Source organism: Podarcis tiliguerta (assembly GCF_965153285.1).
Source record: "Podarcis tiliguerta genome assembly, chromosome: 12".
NCBI classification, from domain to species: domain Eukaryota; kingdom Metazoa; phylum Chordata; class Lepidosauria; order Squamata; family Lacertidae; genus Podarcis; species Podarcis tiliguerta.
In genome coordinates this window covers 49325844-49348502 of record NC_139545.1, presented here as the reverse complement: position 1 = coordinate 49348502, position 22659 = coordinate 49325844, and the positions used below count along the sequence as shown (strand labels likewise).

The window sequence follows — 22659 nt, the reverse complement described above, 5'->3', positions numbered from 1 at the left end:
CCCATACTTGTTTATTCAGAGATCATGGGGTTTACTTCCATAATGTGTATATGACACACATGCTTACTTTTAAGTCAACAAGTTATAGTGCAGGATGAATCCATATAAAAAGGTGAGCATATTTTAGGAAACACAGTGGATTTTTAGCTTCAATGATTTCAGCACAGAAAATAATTAATGGGAAATTTTGCCTTCCTTACTCAAGAAATGCAAAAACACAACCCATCTGCACTTTTCTGTACATTATATTGGAATGGAAGGAAAATGAAATTACTGCAGAGGTATAATAAAAATAGAGGTGCAAATCAGGAGTAATTTTATTGAAGTGAAAACACACAACTGAAAAGAGAAGCAAAAATATATTTTGTTCTAGATCCTATAGGGTTTGATGAGAGTGGAAAAGGGATATGAGCAAATGTGCTTTTAGCTTTAAATGATAATGAAAAGCAAGATAACCAAAACAGAATGGAACCATTTTGTTCTATTACAGTTTCCTAGAAACGTAATTAATTCAAGTGAGATGATAGAGATGTTATGAATAAAAGATTGATCAAAGGGTGATAAAGAAGCTTTTTTCTCCTTTTATTTTTCCCCATTTAATAAGGCGGCTCAGATAATTTAGCACTTACGACAGATAACCAATAGCAAAATAAACTATTTCCTTCCGAACGATAGCCATTTTACTGAATACAAACCTGACTCATCCACAACAGGTAGTGCTGATATCCTTCTATCTACAAATATATTCAATGCTTTAATGATAGGAGTGTCTGGGTGTATAAAGGCAATGTTGTCATATGTTCCTATCCCAAGTTCATCCAGATTTTGCTTCATAAAGGCAGGCTTTGGCATTTCTGACACCTAGAAGAAGTAAAATACTACTTGTTTGACAGGCATATTTTACCATTTGTAAGCTACACAGCTCACACAGTTTTAAAAATTACCACGCAAGGAATTTTCTTATCATGTCTTTCAACTGGTAACATATTTTAGTAGCCTAGTAAGCTTAAGATTAGTGGGCAAAGTCAAATGCGTTAGAATGAAGCTAACACTGTCTTTGAAGTTGAACTCTATTCTGGCATTCTGTCCCACGTTTCTTGCCCATATAGGGATGCCCTGAACTGGGAAAACACAATAAATATCCAATATACAGTAACACGTTCACAGCTTTTATAATTGCAGCATGGATTGCAGTGGCACAAGTGTCCTTGGTGTTTTGAAGATGCAGCTTATGAATGAAACAGCACAGTTATCATTCAAAGCTTGCTGCTTCCTTATCCAAGCTTCACAATGCAATTATTAATGCCTTATCTAAGGTTGAATGCTAGAACTTCTGAGTGTCGTATAACCCAGGCATCATTTGGACATGCTTCTGCAGCTGTGACATTTAGCACACTGAATTTTGCAGGAGAGTTATGAAAGGGATAGCATGTCTAAGGAGTTTTACTAGCATATCTTTTTATTGTACCGATTACAGACAAGTGGAACCTCCAAGAATGTTGCAGTGTATCCTCGCCTCTTAGTAGGAGTGCTCCTGGACAGGTTTTCAGCCAGCCAATCATGACCCTGTCCATTCTACATTTCTATTTTCCAACAATCAATCAATATTCTGTGCTTATTGAGCATGCTCAGTCCTTACTGGGCTGTTTTGTGGTTTGTTTTTCAATATGTTCTACTTCTGCAAACCTCAGAGTTCATCTGAGCATGCCAATACCTCTTTCCTTTCTCAGCGCCCCAGGTTGGCTCCAATCCTGTCTCTGAACTCAGTGGTGAGCCCTATTATGAGAATGCAAAGTTTGCATAGATTTTTACCATGAAGGTTTCTTGGCAGTAAACACTATAAAGTTGCTGCCACCTGAATACTCTGTAAACACTATTTGCATGACCCATCCCAATACTAGAAATTTTGTCACAGGAAAAGTGAGACAACAAAAACCATCCACGTGGTCATTTGATAATTCTCAACTATAATCTCATTATACGCCAGAACTTTATAAAAACCTAGGAAAATCAACTACAGTTTCAAGTGACTGAACTACGCCAGATGACTGCAAATGAGGCAGGCCAAGCCTTGAATTTGCACCCACTCCTCCTCTATGAACAAGAAATGAGAGTGGAAGCTTACACTTTTGACTGAAATAAAAACTTAAGGAACTGTTCCTTATTCAAACTCCAGTAGGATAAAAGAATCCAGGATCTTGTTAGAATAAACTAAGGTTCCAAGTTTGTACGTAACAGGAAACGGTGCTTTAGTCTGCAGTGAGAGCAGAAGCTTTGATTTTCCTCTCACACATGCAAACCGGATGATCAAGTGTCACCTGCAAAAGTGACTGGATTATTTAAGAGTCTTTTTTGAGACTGCTTGATTGCACAGGTCCAATTAAAATACTTCCTGCATAGTTATTATGGATGGAAACACTTTTATCACTGTAGTGCAGAGTAAAGGCTTGCTACCAACTGCATGAAGAGAGGCAACGGGAACATACCTATTATTTCTGTACCGGTGTAAGTGTAGAGTATTCAAAGGGAAGGGATCATATTAGTACAGTTGTTTATAAAGACTTTACTAATGTAACAGTGAGCTTTGTCTGTTCCAACATCAAGAAGTAATAGGAATTTATTATTTTACTTACAAAAAGCTGGAGAAACTTGAGGATTCTTTTATGGGTAAGTATATAAAGTGCATTTCCGCTCACTGGGTCAATAACTGGCAATCTGTGGATTCTGTTTTTGATCAGTGAATACACAGCATCAAAAAGGCTGAAGAGAAAGTTATTGCAACTGTTAGTATACTCTTGCTGTGATATCTGAAGACAGCTTTGATGATTCCCCCAAAGCTACACTCTACCAATTAACTGATTTTTAGTAAATAATGTTGGAGGAAGTTGTGAAAACTGAGCTAAAGGACAGATGATTTCATTACATCATTGTTAAAGTAGGTATAGTACAGTTTAACATCAATATTATATCAGATCCTGACAGCCAAACAAGAAAGCTGTTAAGAGGGGGAAATGCTTTGTGATGGCGTGGGGAAAGAGAATGTTTTACTTATAAGGACCTGAAGATGCAAACTAAAATAGAGGACAATAACAGTAATAAATACAACAGCTTTCTCACTAGATGTCCTTGTGCTGGCTTGGAAGGGTTACGCAGAATGGATGGTTAATTATGGCATAACAAGCTTCACTTATATAGTAATATACTAATACTACATACAGAAATACATGTAACTGGAAGCAGGAGTGGAAAGGAAGAAAACTTATGCCATATCCTCAGTATTTTTTGTGTAATCATGACCCCCCCAAAAAAATCAGATTCAAAACCCCCAAATATTCTAAGATAAGCCATAAAGGTTCCTATCACCAATTTAGAAACTTAATTAAAGTTAAAAACTTAAAAACACCAATTGCTAACGTGCACTATCTGTCTTAGGTTGTCCCTTGCAGCTGTGTGATGGATGTATTAGCACAATTTATATTTTAAGAAATCAAAAGTAGAAAAGCCTCTTACCTGGCATCTGGTGAAATGTTCACTAAAGGCTTAAAGGTTTCTTGTAAATAAAGCTCTGTATAATTAAAAACAAAACCAATGCTTCATAAATTAATAATAAAAAATAGTATTTCATGAAATATCCACACACACCCCGGTGTTACTCTTAGCAGTGAACCCGGCATATGAAAGTGAGGACAATCCATGATTTACTAAATTAAAGAATGGCAGTGGTTCGTAAGAGCAATCACTAGAGGTCACTGTAGTACTATATTAATACACATGAATACCATAAAAAAATAGACAGCAAAGGCTGAGCAGAGGGTATTTTAAAGAAGTGTTTCAGATTACTAATGTAAGCGCTTTTTGTTTTTAAGGCACCACTACTTCTCAGGCACCTGTAGCAATAAATGAACTCCCAACTTTTTCTGCAACGCATAGCATGTCCTGAAGACACATCTTCAAGATGAATATTTTTGAAAGATCTTCAATTTTTTATCTAACCATCATTTCCTGAGGAGTGACTTGGTAAGGCGGAAAGAGGCAAAGGGAGACAATTTATATTTATGAAAATATAAATACAAAAAGCCATTATTACCCATATTTAAATCAAAACATGCAACATGTAATAATTAAAATTTACACCACCAGTCAGAAATATATCACATACAGGTGAATATTACTGTGATATTTCATCTTCCAGTGATTGTTAAAAAAACTCTTTTCAATAAACTTGCCTGGTGAGCATCCTCTCTTACAACAGGAAAGTTTTGTAAGAAATAACACATTCACTCATTTGAAGATGATAATAAAGAGTTTCAGGGGGATTGCCAAGATAACTCTTATCATGTAAACTATTCACCGTTTTAAAGTCCTCCAGCAATAGATGATCCTTCAAATATCCCAAAAGCAATATTTTAGGATTCAACAGATCATATCAAATAATCTCTTTTACTACTTCCATTACTCTTGCCAAAATGAGCTTTTCCAAAATACCTGAACATTAATTTTGTCTCTAAAGCTTTACACCTCTAACTCCTACCTTCCTGTAATTTTATCCTTCCCGCAAAGAAAGGCCTTAATTTGAGCTAATCCCTTTAGAATTTTACAGAATACAGACTAGAACAGACTTGAGTTTTTCCCAAGATATGAGCAATTAGGATGGATTACAGCACTCACACTTGTGTTGGAATCTCTTCCACAGCCCATGGCAGAGCCCAAGTATATCTGGGTTCTCAGGCTAAGGGAACATAGGAAACTATTCCTGAGTCAGACCATTAGTCTATGTAACTCAATATTGTCTACACTCACTGGCAGCGGTTCTCCAGGGTTTCAGGCAAGGTGTCTCCTGGCCCAAGCTGAAGATGCTGGGAATTTAACCTGAGATCTTCTGCATGCAGAGCTGATGTTCTACCACTGAACTATATAGTCTTTCCCCTATTAAGGACAACACATAGTATAGTACTGCATAACAGGTTTGTGAATCATGTTCTTAGTGCATATCTTTCAAAGGGTACTTACCCCTCCATGTTTCAATCTTGTGCTCCTCCAATTCATAGATTTGTACCTGCAAAGAAAAAAACAGGTTTAAAGCTCAAATCTTTAGCATATAATTTTAAAATGGCCAGTGAATTAAAGGCTATCTACCTTCAAGTAATTAGGACTGAGGCACATAGTTAATATGCTGAGATTACCGTATTTTTCGCTCTATAAGACGCACCAGACCACAAGACGCACCTAGTTTTTGGAGGAGGAAAACAAGAAAAAAAATATTCTGAATCTCAGAAGCCAGAACAGCAAGTGGGATTGCTGCGCAGTGAAAGCAGTAATCCCTCTTGCTGTTCTGGCTTCTGGGATAGCTGCGCAGCCTGCATTCGCTCCATAAGACGCACACACATTTCCCCTTACTTTTTAGGAGGGAAAAAGTGAGTCTTATAGAGCAAAAAATACGGTAACTATAGTAATATGGGTGACTTTAAAATGCAATGAAAGGCTGACAAATTGTTTTTTTTTTTTTTTAAGTAATTTTTATTTTTCCACATAAAAAACAAACATAACAATAACATAAACAAAAACAATAACAAACATATAAAATGGACCTCCCCATACCACCCCTTTTCTGCATCCTTATTTCAGATTTTTCAGCAACTTTTTAGTCAAACAATGTATACCTTTTTTTCCATCAATTAAATTTTCTTTAACTTAGTATTAACAGCTGTAGCTCTTTACCTCTTATTGCCCTGAACCTTAGTTTTCATCCAAATTACAACGATTTTTAAGATATTCTTTAAATTTACTCCAATCTTCTTCCACCGCCTCCTTCCCCCGGTCTCGAATTCTGCCAGTCATCTCCGCCAATCCCATATAATCGATCACCTTCGACTGCCATTCTTCCAGCGTGGGTAGTTCTTGCGTTTTCCAATACTTTGCTAGGAGAATTCTTGCTGCTGTTGTGGCGTACATAAAAAATGTCTTGTCCTTCCTTGACACCATTTGGCCCACCATGCCCAAGAGAAAAGCTTCTGGTTTCTTGAAAAAGGTTCTCTTGAGAACTTTCTTAATTTCATTATAGATCATTTCCCAGAATGCCTTAATCTTCGGGCAGGTCCACCAAAGGTGAAAGAAGGTTCCCTCAGTTTCATTACATTTCCAGCATTTGTTACTGGGCAAATGATAGATCTTCGCTAACTTAGCAGGAGTCATGTACCACCTGTAGATCATTTTCATAATGTTTTCTCTTAAGGCATTACATGCCGTAAATTTAACACCAGTGGTGCACAACTGCTCCCAGTCAGCAAGCTCAATATCATGTCCAATATCTTGTGCCCATTTAATCATACTAGACTTCACCATTTCATCTTGAGTATTCCACTTCAGCAACAAATTATACATCCTTGATAGGTTTTTAGTATTGGGTTCTAACAATTCTGTTTCTAGTTTGGATCTCTCCATCTGGAAGCCTATCTTTCTGTCCTGTTTAAATGCTTCATTTATTTGTCTATAATGTAGCCAATCTCTCACCTTGTCTTTCAACTCCTCAAAACTTTTCAGTTTCAGTTGTTCACCATCCTGTACTATAATTTCAGAATATTTAGGCCAATGTGGCCCCATATTCAATTTTTTCACCTCTTTGGCTTCCATAGGTGACAACCACCTGGGGGTTTTACTTTCAAGTAAATCTTTATATCGAATCCAAACATTGTACAAAGCTTTCCTGACAACATGATTTTTGAAACCTTTATGAGATTTTACCTTATCATACCATAGATATGCATGCCAACCAAATCTATTATCAAATCCTTCAAGATCCAAGATGTCTGCATTCTCGAGGCGCAGCCATTCTTTCAACCAGCAGAATGCTGCTGATTCATAGTACAGTTTTAAGTCTGGCAGGGCAAAGCCTCCTCTATCTTTAGCATCTGTTAAAATCTTAAATTTTATTCTAGGCTTTTTGCCCTGCCAGACAAACTTGGATATGTCTTTCTGCCACCTCTTGAAACAATCCATCTTGTCTATTATTTGTAAAGTCTGAAACAAAAATAACATTCTAGGCAATACATTCATTTTGATAACGGCGATTCTTCCTAACAGAGAAAGTTTCAATCCTGACCATGTGTCTAGATCTTTCTTAACTTCTGACCAACATTTATCATAGTTGTCTTTAAATAGATTCACGTTTTTCGATGTCAGATTTACCCCCAAATATTTAACTTTTTTTGCTAACCCCAAACCAGTTTCTTTTTGGAATGCCTCTTTTTCCTCATTTGTTAGATTTTTCTCCAGCACTTTAGTTTTTTGTTTATTCAATTTAAATCCTGCAACTTGACCAAATATTTCTATCAGTTCTAAAACTCTTTTTGTACTAGTGTTCGGCTGCTGTAATGTTAAGACTAAGTCATCTGCAAATGCTCTTAACTTATACTCTTTCGCTCCGAACTGAATTCCTTTTACCAACTGGTCCTTTCTAATCATGTTTAACAATATCTCCAAGACTGAAATAAAAAGTAAGGGAGAAATGGGGCATCCTTGTCGTGTTCCTTTCTCTATAGCTATCTCTTCAGTTACCACATTATTCACAATTAGTTTTGCCTTCTGTTTAGAATATATTGCACTTATACCATTTTCAAACCCTTGGCCTACCCCCATCCCCTGGAGATTCTTTTTCATAAAGCTCCAACAAATGTTGTCAAAGGCTTTCTCCGCGTCCACAAAAATCAATACTGCTTTTCTATTAATGTTTGTTTCCAATAACTCCACAATGTCAATTATATTCCTTACATTGTCCGACATGTGTCTTCCCGGGAGAAAGCCAGCTTGATCTTTATGAATCTCACCTATCAACACTTTCTTAAGTCTTTTTGCTAAAATGTCTGCAAATATTTTGTAATCCACATTTAAAAGTGAGATCGGGCGGTAGTTTTTAACCTGGTTCTTTTCAGTCTCAGTTTTTGGTATAAGTGATATAAAAGCCTCTCTCCACGATTCAGGTGCCCCCTTCCCTTCCAGTATCTCATTGCATACTTCTTTCAATGGTTGTACTAGACAGTCTTTCAAAACCTTGTAATATTTAGCCGTCAGGCCATCTGGTCCTGGAGATTTTCCCAATTGTGTCTTTTGAATGGCTTCCTCTATTTCTTGTTCTGTTATTTTTTGATTCAAAATCAGCCTGTTCTGTTCCGAGATTTTTGGTAGTCCATAATTTTCCAGAAATTCATCTATCTCTTGTTCCTTCACAGGCCCTTGTGAATATAATTTCCTGAAATAACTTTGAAAACAGTTACTTATCTCATTCGGCTTACATATACTCCTTCCATCCTCCTCCAGACAAGTAACAGTGTTCAGTTTCTGTCTTTTTTTCAATTGCCATGCAAGAAGCTTCCCACATTTATCTGCTGATTCAAATGTCCTCTGTCTCATTTGTTTAATTTTCCATTCTATCTCTTGGTTTGTAAGTTCCATATACTGCATCTGATAATATTTTATTTCTCTCAATATTTCATGAGACTTTGGATTGGACCTCAATTTCTTTTCTCCTTCCTTCATCTTTTCCAGAATTCTACTTTTCCTTTCATTTTGTTTTTTCTTCTTAATTGAATTCTGTTGTATCAGGAAGCCTCGCATCACGGCTTTACTTGCGTCCCAAATTATTCTTTTTTCAACTTTTGTTCTTAAGTTAATCTCAAAATAATCTTTCAATGTCCTTAGGGCCTTTTCACAAATTTGTTCATCTCTAAATAGGAAGTCATTCATTCTCCACCTAAAGGATCCAGTTGTTGTCAATTTCATTTCCATCTTCACTGCGTTATGGTCGGAGCAGGTTTTTGGGCAGATTTCCACTTTTTTTATCTTTGCAGCCATCACACTAGATACCCAGATTTGGTCGATTCTTGTCCATGTCATTTTAGATTCCGAGAAAAAAGTTCCCTCTCTTTCGAGAGGGTTTCTAGTCCTCCAAATATCTATTAGGTCCATATTTTCTGTCATCTCAAAAAAGATCTTTGGTAATCTACCTTCTTTAGAGATCATTTGTCTTTGTGCTTTATCCATATTTGTAGAGACCACTCCATTCATGTCCCCCATCATTATTATTTTGCAGTCGAGATAGTCCATCAAAGTCCCATGCAACTTCTTAAAAAATTCTGCCTTCCCGTCATTTGGCGCGTATACTCCAACAACCAAATACTTTTCTCCTTGAATCTGTACTTCAATTGCCAAATATCTTCCTTCTTCATCTTTAAATTTGATTTTTGGATCCAATTTTTCTTTTGCATAAATCACAACTCCTCTCTTTTTGACTTTGTCAGAAGATATAAATTCTTGTCCTAATCTTTTATTCACGAGCAATTTTCTATGTGTCCTGATTATATGAGTTTCCTGTAGACATATCAAATCCAATTGCTCTTTTTTCAAGATATGAAAAACTTGACGTCTTTTTCGGGGATGGTTCAAACCATTACAATTCCAACTAAGAAGTTGCAGTGACATCTTGATTATTAAGCGTTTGTCCCTCCGACTGCCCCAAGTTTGTCTTCTTCTTCAGTTGTTGATTGTGGTAGGCCGTATGATAAGTTTGCTATATCCACTGGTTCTCCCCCTTCTGCTGTTAGTCCTTGTGCCGTTCCTTTCTGCAGGTCCTCCAAATTTCTCTCCAAGAAATCTTCTTTCTCCTGTACTGTTCTTATTCTCACCTTCTTCCCTTTATAGTTAAAGGACAATCCCTGTGGGAACTCCCACCTGAAAGGTATGTAATTTTTCCTCAGCAAATTGGCAAGATCTCTATAAAAGGTTCTCACTTCCAAGATGTATCTAGGAATATCTTTAAAAATCAGAGCTTGAGTGTTCTCAATGACCAAAGCTTTTTGGTAATGCAGGTTCAATATCTTATCTCTCTCCTGCTTGGTTCTTAGGGTAATCAGACAATCCCTTGCCCTTTTAACTTGTTTTCTGCCAAGTCTGAAAGCCGTTGTTATTTCTATTTCATCATCTTCCAAATCCTCTCGCCAATTTTCCAAAATTGCCTCTGTGAGGAATTCCTTCAGGTCGTCCCCTTCGTTCTCTGGAACTTGCCTTAGTTTCAAATTTCGTTCTTTCCTCTGTAATTCCAATAGGGAGAGAGCTGCCTCATGCTCATTCACTTTTTTCTCAATCGGCGCAAGTTTCCCCTGTGTCTCTTCTGCAATTGCCTTCGCACTCGTAGCAATTTTCCTAGTTTCTGTAGATTCCTGAATCAGTCTATTAATAGATTCCGTATTAGTTGTCACAGATGTAGTATTCAAGTCCAGTCTCACTGTCAATTCTGTCAATTTTTTTGTATTTTCTGTGGATTGCTTTGTTAAAGCCTCAAGGGATTGATTAATTTTCAGTAGTGCCTGTGTCATAGAATCCATTGATGCAGCTGTTGAGCTTTCTGGTGCCGGCACTGTTTGGCCAGAAATTGAGGCTCTTTTCTTTTGTGTTACCTTAGTTTTAGATCTGGTTCTTATCTCCTCAGCTGTGCCGCTCATGTCCCAAGGTCGTTCTCACAGGAAAAACTCGCGATGGAAAATCCCACTGTTAGTCACACTTTTCCCCTCTTGATCCTCAAGAGGGAGCAATTAACAATGTCCAAATTCGGGGAAACAAAGAAACAGGAAGCCAAATGTGAAAAGTCCGAAGTCCGCCATTAAAGTTATTAAAAACACTTTTCCTCTGATGGATTTAATTAATCAGTTTCACTAATAAAGTCCCCTTCAAGTTCTACAACTTTATCCAACTTTCCGACTTTTTAATGATGCTCTTAAAAGACCCATTCCTCCCGGTGTTCACTCCTGGCAGGTCGTCCCGGGGGAGTCAGGGCGATGGGAAACCTTGTTTCCTTTTCAAATTAAGAGTATCTTCACAAGACTGTCTTTCCCCCCCTTCTCTTGCCGATCGGGGGGGAAGGATACATTTGACAGGTCAGGGTTAAAAGTTCAACTGTAACTTTCTTGCAACTGCAGCGAGGTCTGACGTTGCTTTAGATTTCTGCAGTCCGGGGGGGGCAGACTTCCTTATTTTATGCCGTCCCGTTTTCAGCCAAATTTTTTAAAATTTTGTTGTACCGTCTTTTTTCCGCTCTTACTCACGGGTGTTCAGTCCGAATTTTCTTTTCAGGAAGGAATCGACGCTCTCCGCTTATGGCGACGCGGCTTCACTCTGCGAGCTGGGTTGCGACTCTCAGCACCGCGCTCACACCCGATGCCGCTACGGAGCCTTTAAAAAGGCTCTTTCGCAATACCGGGGGGCGCAAAAGGTGCCCGCCGAGTCTCCTTGTTCACAGGCTTCAGCGCCTGTGATTTTAGGGGTCCCCCGCTCGCCGTAGCGGGTCAGACCCGAACTCACAGAGCAGTCCTGCCTCGGAGCTCGAGGCAAGGACCGCCATTAAGCGCTGGCGCCGACCGGAAGTCCTGACAAATTGGAAACTAAACCAAAATCCTGAACAAATACTTAGATTTTCTGCATACACAGCCACTGGAATTGACAATTACATTCTAATTTGAATCATTTTCTTATGCTCTGTTGCAAGCACATTACAGCAAACAGGAATTAAGGCTGGTGGGAAAATACTAATTGCTAACACCAGCACTGGGATGAACAAGTTTCTCATCTGCATGTTTGGAAAATGAAATTATATTTTCCTACACTGATAAAACTAATGAGAGCACTTGGCTGAAAAGTGGTTGAAATAACCAGGTATAGAATGCATTGCTAACAAAATATATTCATTCCGCTGTCAAGAAAATAATGAAAAAAATCTTGCTGAAGCAGAAAAGTTGGGCATCTTCCATTTTCTTGTGTAGATTAAGATTACATCATAACTTGAGTGTCAGCAGCAGCCCCTTATCCCTATCACTAGCTGTGTACAGTTTATGGGTAGCTACATGCATTCTTTACAAGACACTTACTTTAAAAGTAAGTTTGAAAATGCCACTTTTGATTTGTCATATTCGATTAGGCAATCGGGAGCATTCCACAGGCTCGGAAACTTCCACCCTTCCTTGGTTAGTGTTCCCCATACTGCAGCATTACATCTGCGTTAAACTAAGCAGTTTTCCATGTCAGGTAGAAATCCTAATTTCAAAGCTAACTACAGTTAATGCTAGTGCAGACAAAATGCTGCAACATAGTTAACACTAATAAGGGAAGGGAAGGAGATTGCAACACATGCCCAGTAGTGTCGTGTGTGCTTGTCCAAGATGTGCAAATGAATCTTCAAAGTTATACTGGCATATCATTGTAGAATCTTATACACTTGTGTGTGGTAAAGGCCCTCTCTGCACACTCATTTTGCACTAACATACATATGCAGATCCACTGTATCATCCCTACCCTGGCATAAAATTGCTACCAGACCCCAAGATAACAGGAGGAGCAAAAGAACTGGAGATTCCAGAATGTTACACTTTTGAGTTCCGCATCTTTCCCTGCAGTTCCCAAATAACATTAGCAGAGGCGGGAGGGTGAATTACAACTTTGCCATCTCCTGACACTATGGCACCATGCTTCAATAATTCAGAAGTTCGGGTTAAAAGAGCTCTTGAATGTTGAATTTTAGACTGGGCTCTAAAGAATGCAAGCCACAAGAGTTAAGAAGCGTCTTTCATTTTCTCTGCCTAAGAAATCTTCTTTAAAGGGAATGGATCTTTGCAGCACCCTTTAAAAACCAAGTACCAATTTTGGTATATAGAGTTTGACTTGTTGACATTACTGCAACAGTAATGATTTGAGTAATGGCAGGAATGTTTGTAGCAATGGAAAGAACTTGAACTTTGTACAGAAATCCCTTGGCATGGGTGCTTGGCACTCTAATGCAAAATAGAAACTCTACTTACAATACTCCAACTTTCCTCATGATGGAGTAAAAAAACCCTGAATCCATACACATCAGCAAATATGGAAAACGCTTATAAGCTATTGGAATGCATGCAACTCTTACAGCAGTGGTACAGCTGGATTTTATTGCCTTACAAAAATGAACACTCCCTTATTTGATGCTGAAAATGCTGCAGTGCTAATTTAAAATTCCTGGCTCCTCTACAGACCATGGTTTGCAAATAATGCTCATTAATGGTGCTCCCTTTCCTTCACTCTCCAGATGTTACTCCTTTTTTCTTCTTCTTGAAATTCACTTCAACAATGCAAACTAGGCATCCTTTGTAAAATGGAAGCTGTATTCATATTTGAGCTGGGATCATCAATGAACATGGTTGTGAATATGTAGCATGAAAAACAAGGAAGGGAAGGGGACAATAACTCTGGAGAGGAAGTAAGTATGGTTTCTAGGAAGTTAAAGTTACAAAATGCACCCATCTAATAATTGTGAAATTGAAATTATGGTTTTCAAAGTGCAAAAAGATATAGTGCTAAGTTTACACTTAAAATTCACAAAGTTGCATTTCATCTCTCATCACATCTATCCACTGTGTCAAACATAATGGCCCATTCAAGGTTTGGTGGATTAGGAACATGCCACAGGCTCATACGTTTCCTCTTTGTGGATTCCCTCCTCCATTTTCTGGTTGCCTCTATTCAATTATTTACCCAATTCAGATTACAGAAAACCAGAAATGGAGGAGAGTAAGCAAAAAGGGCAAATGTATGCCTGCAGTGTATGCCTGATCCTCCAAACCATTATATGAAGGATTGTTTGAACTGCGCCAAATTAATTATATTTACATCATGATTAATTCCATTCACTATTTAGTGAATTTATGGTTTCAGTAACTGACAGAGCAAGACTATTTTCAGTGAGTTAAATGTCTGACGGTCATTTATGCAAAAATAAAGAACTTTTGCTTCTCCTGCTGCAACGAATTAAAAACAAACAAACCTACAATTAATAGGTGCTTTACAGAGTAGCCTTTTCAACTATTCAAATATAATAAATTCTTTATTGCTGTTATTCCTTTTTGAACAATGGCAAACTTCAATGTCAAATAACTTGTTGGCTTTGTTTAGCAACTGAAGGATTACTAACAACAAACATTCCCTCAGCCAGAAATAGCCAACTTAGTGCCTTGCAGTGAGTGTGAACCAAAACTCCCAACATCCCAGACTACTGTGGATGCTGGCTGGGGCTGATGCAGTCCACAAAACCTGGACGGTAACATGTTTACACCATGTGTTCTAGACATACTAAGCCAAAATGGGGAAAATGTGATTGAAGCAATGTTACAAGCAAAAAACCAGCATTGTTGAAGAGCTACAGGCAACTGTTACCTAAATTCAATAAATCACTATGATGCTTTTGGTCACAGTAGAACAGCTACATCAGCGCAACAGAAATGCATAGGTCAGCACTATCCTGGTGATAAGTCACCATTTGACCAGCATAGTTTTTAACTAAGGTGGTAAATTTATTTTGGGCTATAGCACCGAGATTGCTTGGGGGCGCTCCATCCATAAAATTTCATCCACATAGCAAAATAGAACTCTTCTCCCTAACATCTAGATTTCTAAATGTGTAGGGAGGAATATTCAGCAGAGAGAGCCTCCAAACTGCAGTCTAAAGTAGTACAGCCTTATCACCTCCGCAGGAGAAGGGCCATAGATTAGTTGTGGACAGCTGTTTTGTGGCACAGAAACAGTGAAGAAAGCTAAAGACCGAAGCAAGGACTGGGGACAATTAACATATGCAACATCCTTGGAATCAGTCGAAATCTAAGCACCTGACAAGTAATAGGTATCTGTTATAAATGGAGCCCTGCAGCCAAAGATTTAGCAGGTTTAATTCAATGGAAATCCAGTTCCAGTTCCTTTTCAGGCTCCTTGCCAAACCCTAGAGTTTCCAAAGCTCTGTTTCATACTCATTCCCATTGTGTCCAAATCTGATAAGATTTGCCTGACCTTAGGCTGGGTGAGAATTCCCCAAAACTCCACTTTCTCCTTGGTACAGGATTGTTAATTAACAGGGGGTTTCCCTAGCCAAGCCAGTATTGGGAGAGCTGGATACATAGACAACTGTGTGTCATGGCTGACAGGAATCATAAAAGGAAGCATTTGACCCACTGTGTCTGTGCACCATTCCAGCGATATATATCTTTAGGATCAGGCTGTATACTCCCAGGTGAAAGAAATCTAAATTTTTCTTTAAACATTTTCACTGTCTCTGTTCCAACAAAATGCATCAGGTACACAGGGAAAGACAAGTAGCAGATCAGATTTAACTACCAAATGGTCAGCTGTTTCCTCTCCTTGCACAACTTGATTATTTCCTGAAAAAAACTAATAAAGGAAGTTCTTCTCCTTAAAAGTGCACCAAAAGGGTTTCCCCCCTATAACTGAATTTATATGGTTCCAACAATATGCTCTGTGATTGACTGAAGGGAGAACTGGAACTTACTGGCATTAAAGCACATAGGAAAGTACATTTCAACCTTGTATGCAAGGCAGAAGAGTTTCAAATTGGAACAGTTGGCATGTTCAGATAAAGCTGCTAGGCTGAAACGAACAACAGGAACTAACAGGCTGGATACCAATCACGATTGCTATGTAGCAGACACATCCTGGATCCCAGCTGCATGCCTATACAACTACATGCAGTTCCCACTTACCAAACACAATGTGTACCCAGGAAATTATTCATTAGGAAAGGGTTTGCATAACAAACTGGTGATTTCCATTATTTCCTATGTGAACATTTCTAACCCATGATCTCTCTCCCCTCTCCCACCACGTTTCTTCATAAAAGGGCTGCAGCCAATCCGGCAAAAAGAGACAAAGACAAAATTAATTTGTCCACTCTCTCTCCTTCCTCCCTCTCTCCATGGTTTCTGTCCGAAAATGTCTGCTGCAGATCAACAAAGCAAAAAGGAAGGAAGGAAGTGGGCAAACTCCAGTTGTTTGGATATCAATCAGCTTTGTATGTAGTGAGGTTTGAGTATAACTATGTTCAGATAAGTGAAATTTTTGGATAATGAGCAGGTGGATAAGTGGGATCTCTGTGTATAAATTTGTGTCCTAACTTCATATTATGAAACTGTGGAGGGCTTGGCTCATTTCAGTCTTACAACAAACCTAGTGCCCGAGAATGTCTTGCCCCAGGACAACCAGTTATTTTCACAGTTAAACCAGCCTTTGAATCAAGGTATCTGCAGTCCAACACTTATTCCATGTGCTAAACCACACTGGTTCCATCCCATTGTGCATATTTTCCGCATACTTTGTGTTAAAAAAGGTAAAGGTACCCCTGCCCGTACGGGCCAGTCTTGACAGACTCTAGGGTTGTGCGCTCATCTCACTCAAGAGGCCGGGGGCCAGTGCTGTCCGCAGACACTTCTGGGTCACGTGGCCAGCGTGACATCACTGCTCTGGCGAGCCAGAGCCGCACACGGAAACGCCATTTACCTTCCCGCCAGTAAGCGGTCCCTATTTATCTACTTGCACCCGGGAGTGCTTTCGAACTGCTAGGTTGGCAGGCGCTGGGACCGAACAACGGGAGCGCACCCCGCTGCGGGGATTCGAACCGCCGACCTTTCGATCGGCAAGCCCTAGGCACTGAGGCTTTTACCCACAGCGCCACCCGCGTCCCTTCATACTTTGTGTTACATCCATGTTATTTCTGCTTTTTATATTGGTTTGTGCATATCATTTTATAACTATCATGGTTAAGCCATGCACCAGAGAAATAAAAAACAAACTCCTTCAGTATCAGAGACGTGCAATTATCTAAAGCAGGGGTCAGCAAACTTTTTCAGCAGGGGGCTGGTCCACTGTCCCTCAGACCTTGTGGGGAGGGGACTATATTTTTTTGGGGGGGGGGGGGAATGAATGAATTCCTATGCCCCACAAATAACCCACATATGCATTTTAAATAAAAGCACATTCCACTCATGTAAAAGCACCAGCCAGGCCCCACAAATAAGCTAGAGATGCATTTTTAATAAAAGGACACATTCTACTCATGTAAAAATACGCTGATTCCCGGACCATCCGCGGACCAGATTTAGAAGGTGATTGGGCCAGATCTGGCCCCCAGGCCTTAGTTTGCCTACCCATTATCTAAAGTGATGTTTCCCAAACTTGGGTTTCCAGCTGTTTTTTAACTACAACTCCCATCATCCCTAGCTAGCATGACCGGTGATCAGGGATGATGGAAATTGTAGTCCAAAAACAGCTGGAGACCCAAGTTCAGGAAACACTAATTTAAAGTATCAAGTTTGATATGAAAACAGGAATAACGGTTCTTATCCTCTTATTCAATAACTAATAAGTGATATAAGATAAAGAAACCTTTGCCCAAATGTCTACAGAAAAGGTGGGAATCTTAAATTCACATGTACCATTCAGAATCTAGCAGCAAAACTTTCCTTCCTCTTCAAAAGGCAGCATTCTTTCAACCACCCATCCAATTACAAAAAAAATTATTATCAAATACATTGTTATCAATGCTTTTATTTCAGGGATACTCACTAATGATAATTGTATTTATGAGGTTGTACCTACCATTGGAGACTTATAGTATCTATGCAGTATATTAATGAAATCTGTAATAGTTAACATTCCTGTAACAAGAGAAAACAATGCAAAATAAAGATTTAGATCATATTTAGACACAATTTTTAATTAACAAGTTAAAATAAATTAAATATTGCATCCCTAATTGATAAAAGTTCCTAAAAAAAATTCCTAGTGTAGCTTGGAAATATGAGTGTACACGACACTGCCCGCCTTTTAGAAGAACCACCAGAGCTGCAGAAACATAATTCCCACATAATAAATGAACATAGCATTTCACATCTGTAAAACAGGTAAGATCTATTTTGTCACACAACTCTAGCAAAATGTCCTCACTAAACAGCTCCTAACTGTTGTTTGGTATATGATCAGGAACCTCAACCTTCCACGCTTACTCCTTCCCTTGTATGCCAAGATTGGATGATTCCATTTTCTGGTAAATTATAAACGAGAAGTAGCCAATGTGATGTTTAACTACAACTCCCATCAGCCTCAGCCAGCATGGCCAATGGTCAGGAATGAGTGTTTATAGAACTTGGTGAATAAACTGAATCCAGAAAGTTAAGAGCTTGGCAACTTAGTTATACACAAGTAGGCCGAACAAAACTGTAGCCATAGGCCTACTGTAAAAAATACTGTAGAAACTTCTGGTGAGATGCAGTCAGACTGCAGGCTGAGTTTCTGATGGAAAGGAACTACTATTACAGCTAGAACATACGGAACATGTTAGCATTTTTATATGCAAGAAATCCGGGAAGAAGCAAAATTCTTTGGCTCCGTTGCTATTGCACCTACTAGCTGCTTTAAAACAGTAAGAGCAATCCAATCCGTAATTTACACCAGTGGTTGCCAACCAGTACCTCCCTATGTTATTTTCAAAAGGTCTCAGGAAGTTTCCTTTCAAAAATCTGATGCAGGAGAGTGTTTGCTCTTTCTAGTTAATTCTTGTTTACACTCGCTCAGCCTCCCCTAAACTGAACACACCCTTCAACATGACCACATTTCATTGGATGCCAGGAATGGATGCCCACGCTTCCATCAGGAGCTGCAAAGAGCTTCACTGTGAGCAAGCATAGCTGTGGCCAGTATAGGTGCTTCCCACTCTCACTGATGGGGCAGCTGATGGGAAAGCTTGTCAGCACCATTTTGTGGTCCTCTCTCTCTTTTGCTCTTTAAGATGTGAAGCCATTATGCCCATAGCAGTCATTTTCTGTTATGTCATCTTCACGGTAAGCATTTTAAAACTGGTGTATATGGTCCTCTCTCTAAATTCCAAATTTGCCCACTGGTTGGTGACCCCGGGCTTACACTTTTTGGTTCAATTCCCTGCCAGTGCTAGTCCAGCAGGGAATCTAACAACTTTTGGAGGGTACCACAGTGGCTACCTGCTATAAACATTAGCTTACCAGGTTCAGACCAACTGGCAGTGACTGGAAAATTCTAATCTTGGCACAGAAGGGAGCATAAAAGTATGAGGTGTGTTCTCATAATGTCAAGCTATAGTTTGGCATTCCAACTGAATATTCCCCAAGGCGGCAGGGGAGAGGCAACAGTACAATGGGATTTTTTTTTTGGAAAAAAAATTAAAAATCACGTTTGCATCCTCTTCTTAGGTATGTAATTTCATGTCTTTATGCATGAGAGAAGTACAAGTCCAGGCATGGATTTTATTACCATTCTGCTGGCAGGTATACAAGAGTTTTTAAAATCAGAGATATTTTTCAAGCAGCAACGGTCTGGAGGGCTCCATGTGTTTAAAAAGACTGGACACAGCCATGCAATGGTGTTCACTAAAGACACAGTCAGAACTAGTAGTGTCTTGCTACAGATTAGATTCTTGCATATTTATCATGGAAATGAAGCCTAGAAAGATGTTTTTTTTGGGGGGAGGGGGTTACGGAAATTAAATGGGATTTTAGAAATAAAGCCAACAGGAATTTGCTTGTAATGGAAATTACTTCTCTCTCTTCGGAAAAGCTGAAGATAATTCAAAAGCACCTGAAATATTGCTGCTTGCACCTTTTCAGCTCTTTGTATGTTTGGCTCTTGAAAGAGCAATGCTGACTCCTTGGAATTTAAAATATTTTTTCCAGCCCTGCTTTTATGATACACTAAGCATCCCATTTCCGAGCAGTTTAAAATGTCAGTATAAAAAAAACAAGAATTCAGCTTCCTCCACAAAAGCACTAAGTGTTGCAGACCCTCTCCATCACCTATTCTATGATTTGAAGCCCATGTTAGAGATAATGGGAAACCACTGTGTCTCACTATTTGAGTGAGCTTCCCCATTGCCTCCACACAGGTGGGAAAGCAGAGACTTCCTGTTATGTCTGAAACAGATACGGACGGTATTTCATGAGTATAAAATAAAAAAACGAAGAGAATGCAAAAGCACAAAAACCCCCCACAACCCACCACTATATCTGATTCAACTGTATAGTGGAGATGAATTAAATATCTCTCTCCAAACTCTATACTAATATACATTGTCTTACCTACAAAGCTTTGTTTTTTACTCTCCCACAGAGGAGCTGCTCGGACACCATTTGCTACCAAGGCAAAGAAAGCTTTCTTTACCTGAAAGACAAAACAAAACAGCATTTTTAAAAAAGGATGTAGAGCATTGCTATTTTTAAAAATCTTATCACACAGCTTGATACTGAGGAGGACATGACAGCTACAATTTGCTAGAAAGGTATGGATGAGTTTCAAGCCTAAAGAAACAACATGGATACACTGAAACACCTCTCTCACTTGTTCTCTATCCATTTGGCATTACACTTGTATGTACAAACCGGAACAGTGATTTAGTTCTTGGCAGCTTCCCAAACTCAAGGACATGGAAAACACTTATTTTCTAATAAACCTGCAGTATTAGCCAATGAATATCCCCCACTGCCCTGTACAAAATCACATTCATTGCTGCATTTGTGTTTGCCTCTGGCCCCACCCACCACTGGCCTGTGGGAGGTTGTCCAGAAAGGAATCTGGCTCCCCAACTGAAAAAATGTTCCCCATCCATTTCTAAGCCATACTTTGTTTTAAAACATGGCTTAATCGTGAATGTGACTCCTAGCCTACTGTGTGACGCCCCCCCACCTCTGGTGGGTGCCATGTGCAGCACAAAGCAAGCTATTGTATGGCTTATCAGATCATGCAAATCTAATTTGTTTCAAATGTTTGTTATGGGCTTATTTCTAGCTTACCATTCATTTGTATGAAATATGACAAGCCATGTTGTGGCTCGTTTGTGCCACACACAGCATTGTACAGAGGTAAGGTAATGTGTTTAAAATCAACTATGACTTAGCATGACATGCAAACTTAGCTCTTCTGCAAAAAAAAAAAAAAAAAAAAGTCACCTGAATCCACTGGCATGTTAAGACTTTAATCGTGAGAAAAAATGGTAAAGAATGGAAGACTAGGTTTCCTTCAGGCTAGCTGGAGAATAATATACTTTTGTTCTATATAGGTCTTCAGGTTTGAGTGTTGACCTCCCAACTTTATGAAAGCGTGCATTGTATAAAAAGATCTGTCTATCAACAAAGACACGAGCTTAATTTATTTACCTACCAGGTACAAGAAGATAATGCAACTACATTATAAAAGGATATATTTTTAGTAACATACTTTTCATTGTAAATAATTCAATGTGACTTTGAAAGTCAATGAGTATAGAAGGATTGTATTTTGTGTCAACTGGAAATGCTAATTTATATTAAAATGTCATGTTAGAAGAATATATGTCTCTCAGAAAATCTGTTCCATGCTGTTTCTCTGTTCCTATTCTGCTATATTCAGTGCTCCTTTTCAACTTTAAAATGATGTTACAGTGAAAAATGTTAATATAGAGCTTCACAGTCTAAGTGTTGGCTTCATTATGACATTTTTATTTTAAAAATTTCTAAAATGACCTTCATCCAGACAGATCCTAGGTAGGTATATAAAAATTATAGTTTAGTGGGCTTACTTGTAAATACTGGCATGCAGTCCTTAAAAGTTACTTTACCAAGGTATTTGAAACCTTATGCCATATAATTTATAAAACAAAAGATAGGCATCTGTTCAACATATGATTTTAGAACATATTTGATAGTTCCATTTTCACAAGCACACAAAGGCACTTTGTCACTAACCCTTTTCCATTTAAAAGGAAGGGAACTTCCATTGGTCATTAGGATTGATGTCTAATTATTGATTCAAAGAGGAAGAACATTTTTTAAAAAAACTTTTAAAATGTCTTTGAGGCATTGCATTCTGAAAACAAGGTCATCTGTATCACAGGCCACAACCCATGTATATTATTAATAAGGCAACTAATGGTTAGGAAATAGATTCTGAAAATGGACAACTCACCTGTAGTGTAGTGTCAAAGACCACAAGCTTTGAGCTTGTTGGAACAATATCATAACACTTATGTGACCTCATGAATCGCATGTAGATATCACTTTCTGATTCGCCAACAGCTGTAAGAAAAACAATGTTTTTTAAAAAACCATATGAATGCTATTCTAATTTAAGGAAGGAAAAAGTGGAATTCTCAACAACATTTCTACAGCAATAGTCATATAAACTTGGGCATAATTTTTAAAGTTATTGATGAGAAAAACCAATGAACAAATTTAGTGGGTACAGAGCTCCAGAATGAGGCAGGTTCACTTCCCTGACGAAAGGCAAACCCCAGCAAGAAAACAGAATGCCTGGAGAGTAAGCAGTGAGATGTTCCTCCACAACAGGTCTGAGAATATTGATTTGAATGACAACACATGTGAAAAGGAAATTAAAAAGAACATTGTTTCTAAAGATGATTTATTGGCAGTGGCAGTGGTGAGAATGGATTACATCTAGCGAAGATTTTAAGTGGATTTCAAGAAAAAAGGATGTGGCAACAACAGAAGAGAAGGACATATGTTGGCAACAGGAGTGGGAAACTTGATTTTTAAAAATTGTATTAAATTAAATAGGTTTGATTTGTATTAATTTACAAAACTAATAAAAATAATTTGAAAAAATAAGAAGAAAGTAAGCAGTGCACCTTTAATGGGAAGTTGAGACAGCCACTTTTCTATGGTATATGTTTCAGTATATTAACAAATATAATCAGAACCATGTACTTCATACATGCATAAGAATTCAGAGCAGACTACTAGGCACATAAACAGCCCAAGTGGACTCCCAGTGTGATAAACACCTGCC

The 22659-nt window shown here is 38.5% G+C and overlaps 1 protein-coding gene across 8 annotated transcripts in view; it reads right to left on the bottom strand.

Moving 5' to 3' along the window:
• PRKAG2 (protein kinase AMP-activated non-catalytic subunit gamma 2) overlaps positions 1–22659 on the bottom strand; it is a 215454-nt gene that overhangs the window by 7958 nt on the left and 184837 nt on the right. For all 8 annotated transcript variants that reach the window (XR_014503671.1, XR_014503672.1, XM_083406524.1 and 5 more), the window contains 7 exons: positions 21820–21929; positions 19959–20040; positions 17452–17510; positions 5011–5056; positions 3511–3565; positions 2634–2760; positions 696–861 (listed from right to left, as the gene is read on the bottom strand). Coding sequence is in view for 6 of the 8 variants with exons in the window: in XM_083406524.1 (XP_083262650.1) it covers positions 696–861; positions 2634–2760; positions 3511–3565; positions 5011–5056; positions 17452–17510; positions 19959–20040; positions 21820–21929 (645 nt within the window). In the remaining 2 variants the exon portion in view is untranslated. The remainder of the gene's footprint in view (positions 1–695; positions 862–2633; positions 2761–3510; positions 3566–5010; positions 5057–17451; positions 17511–19958; positions 20041–21819; positions 21930–22659) is intronic.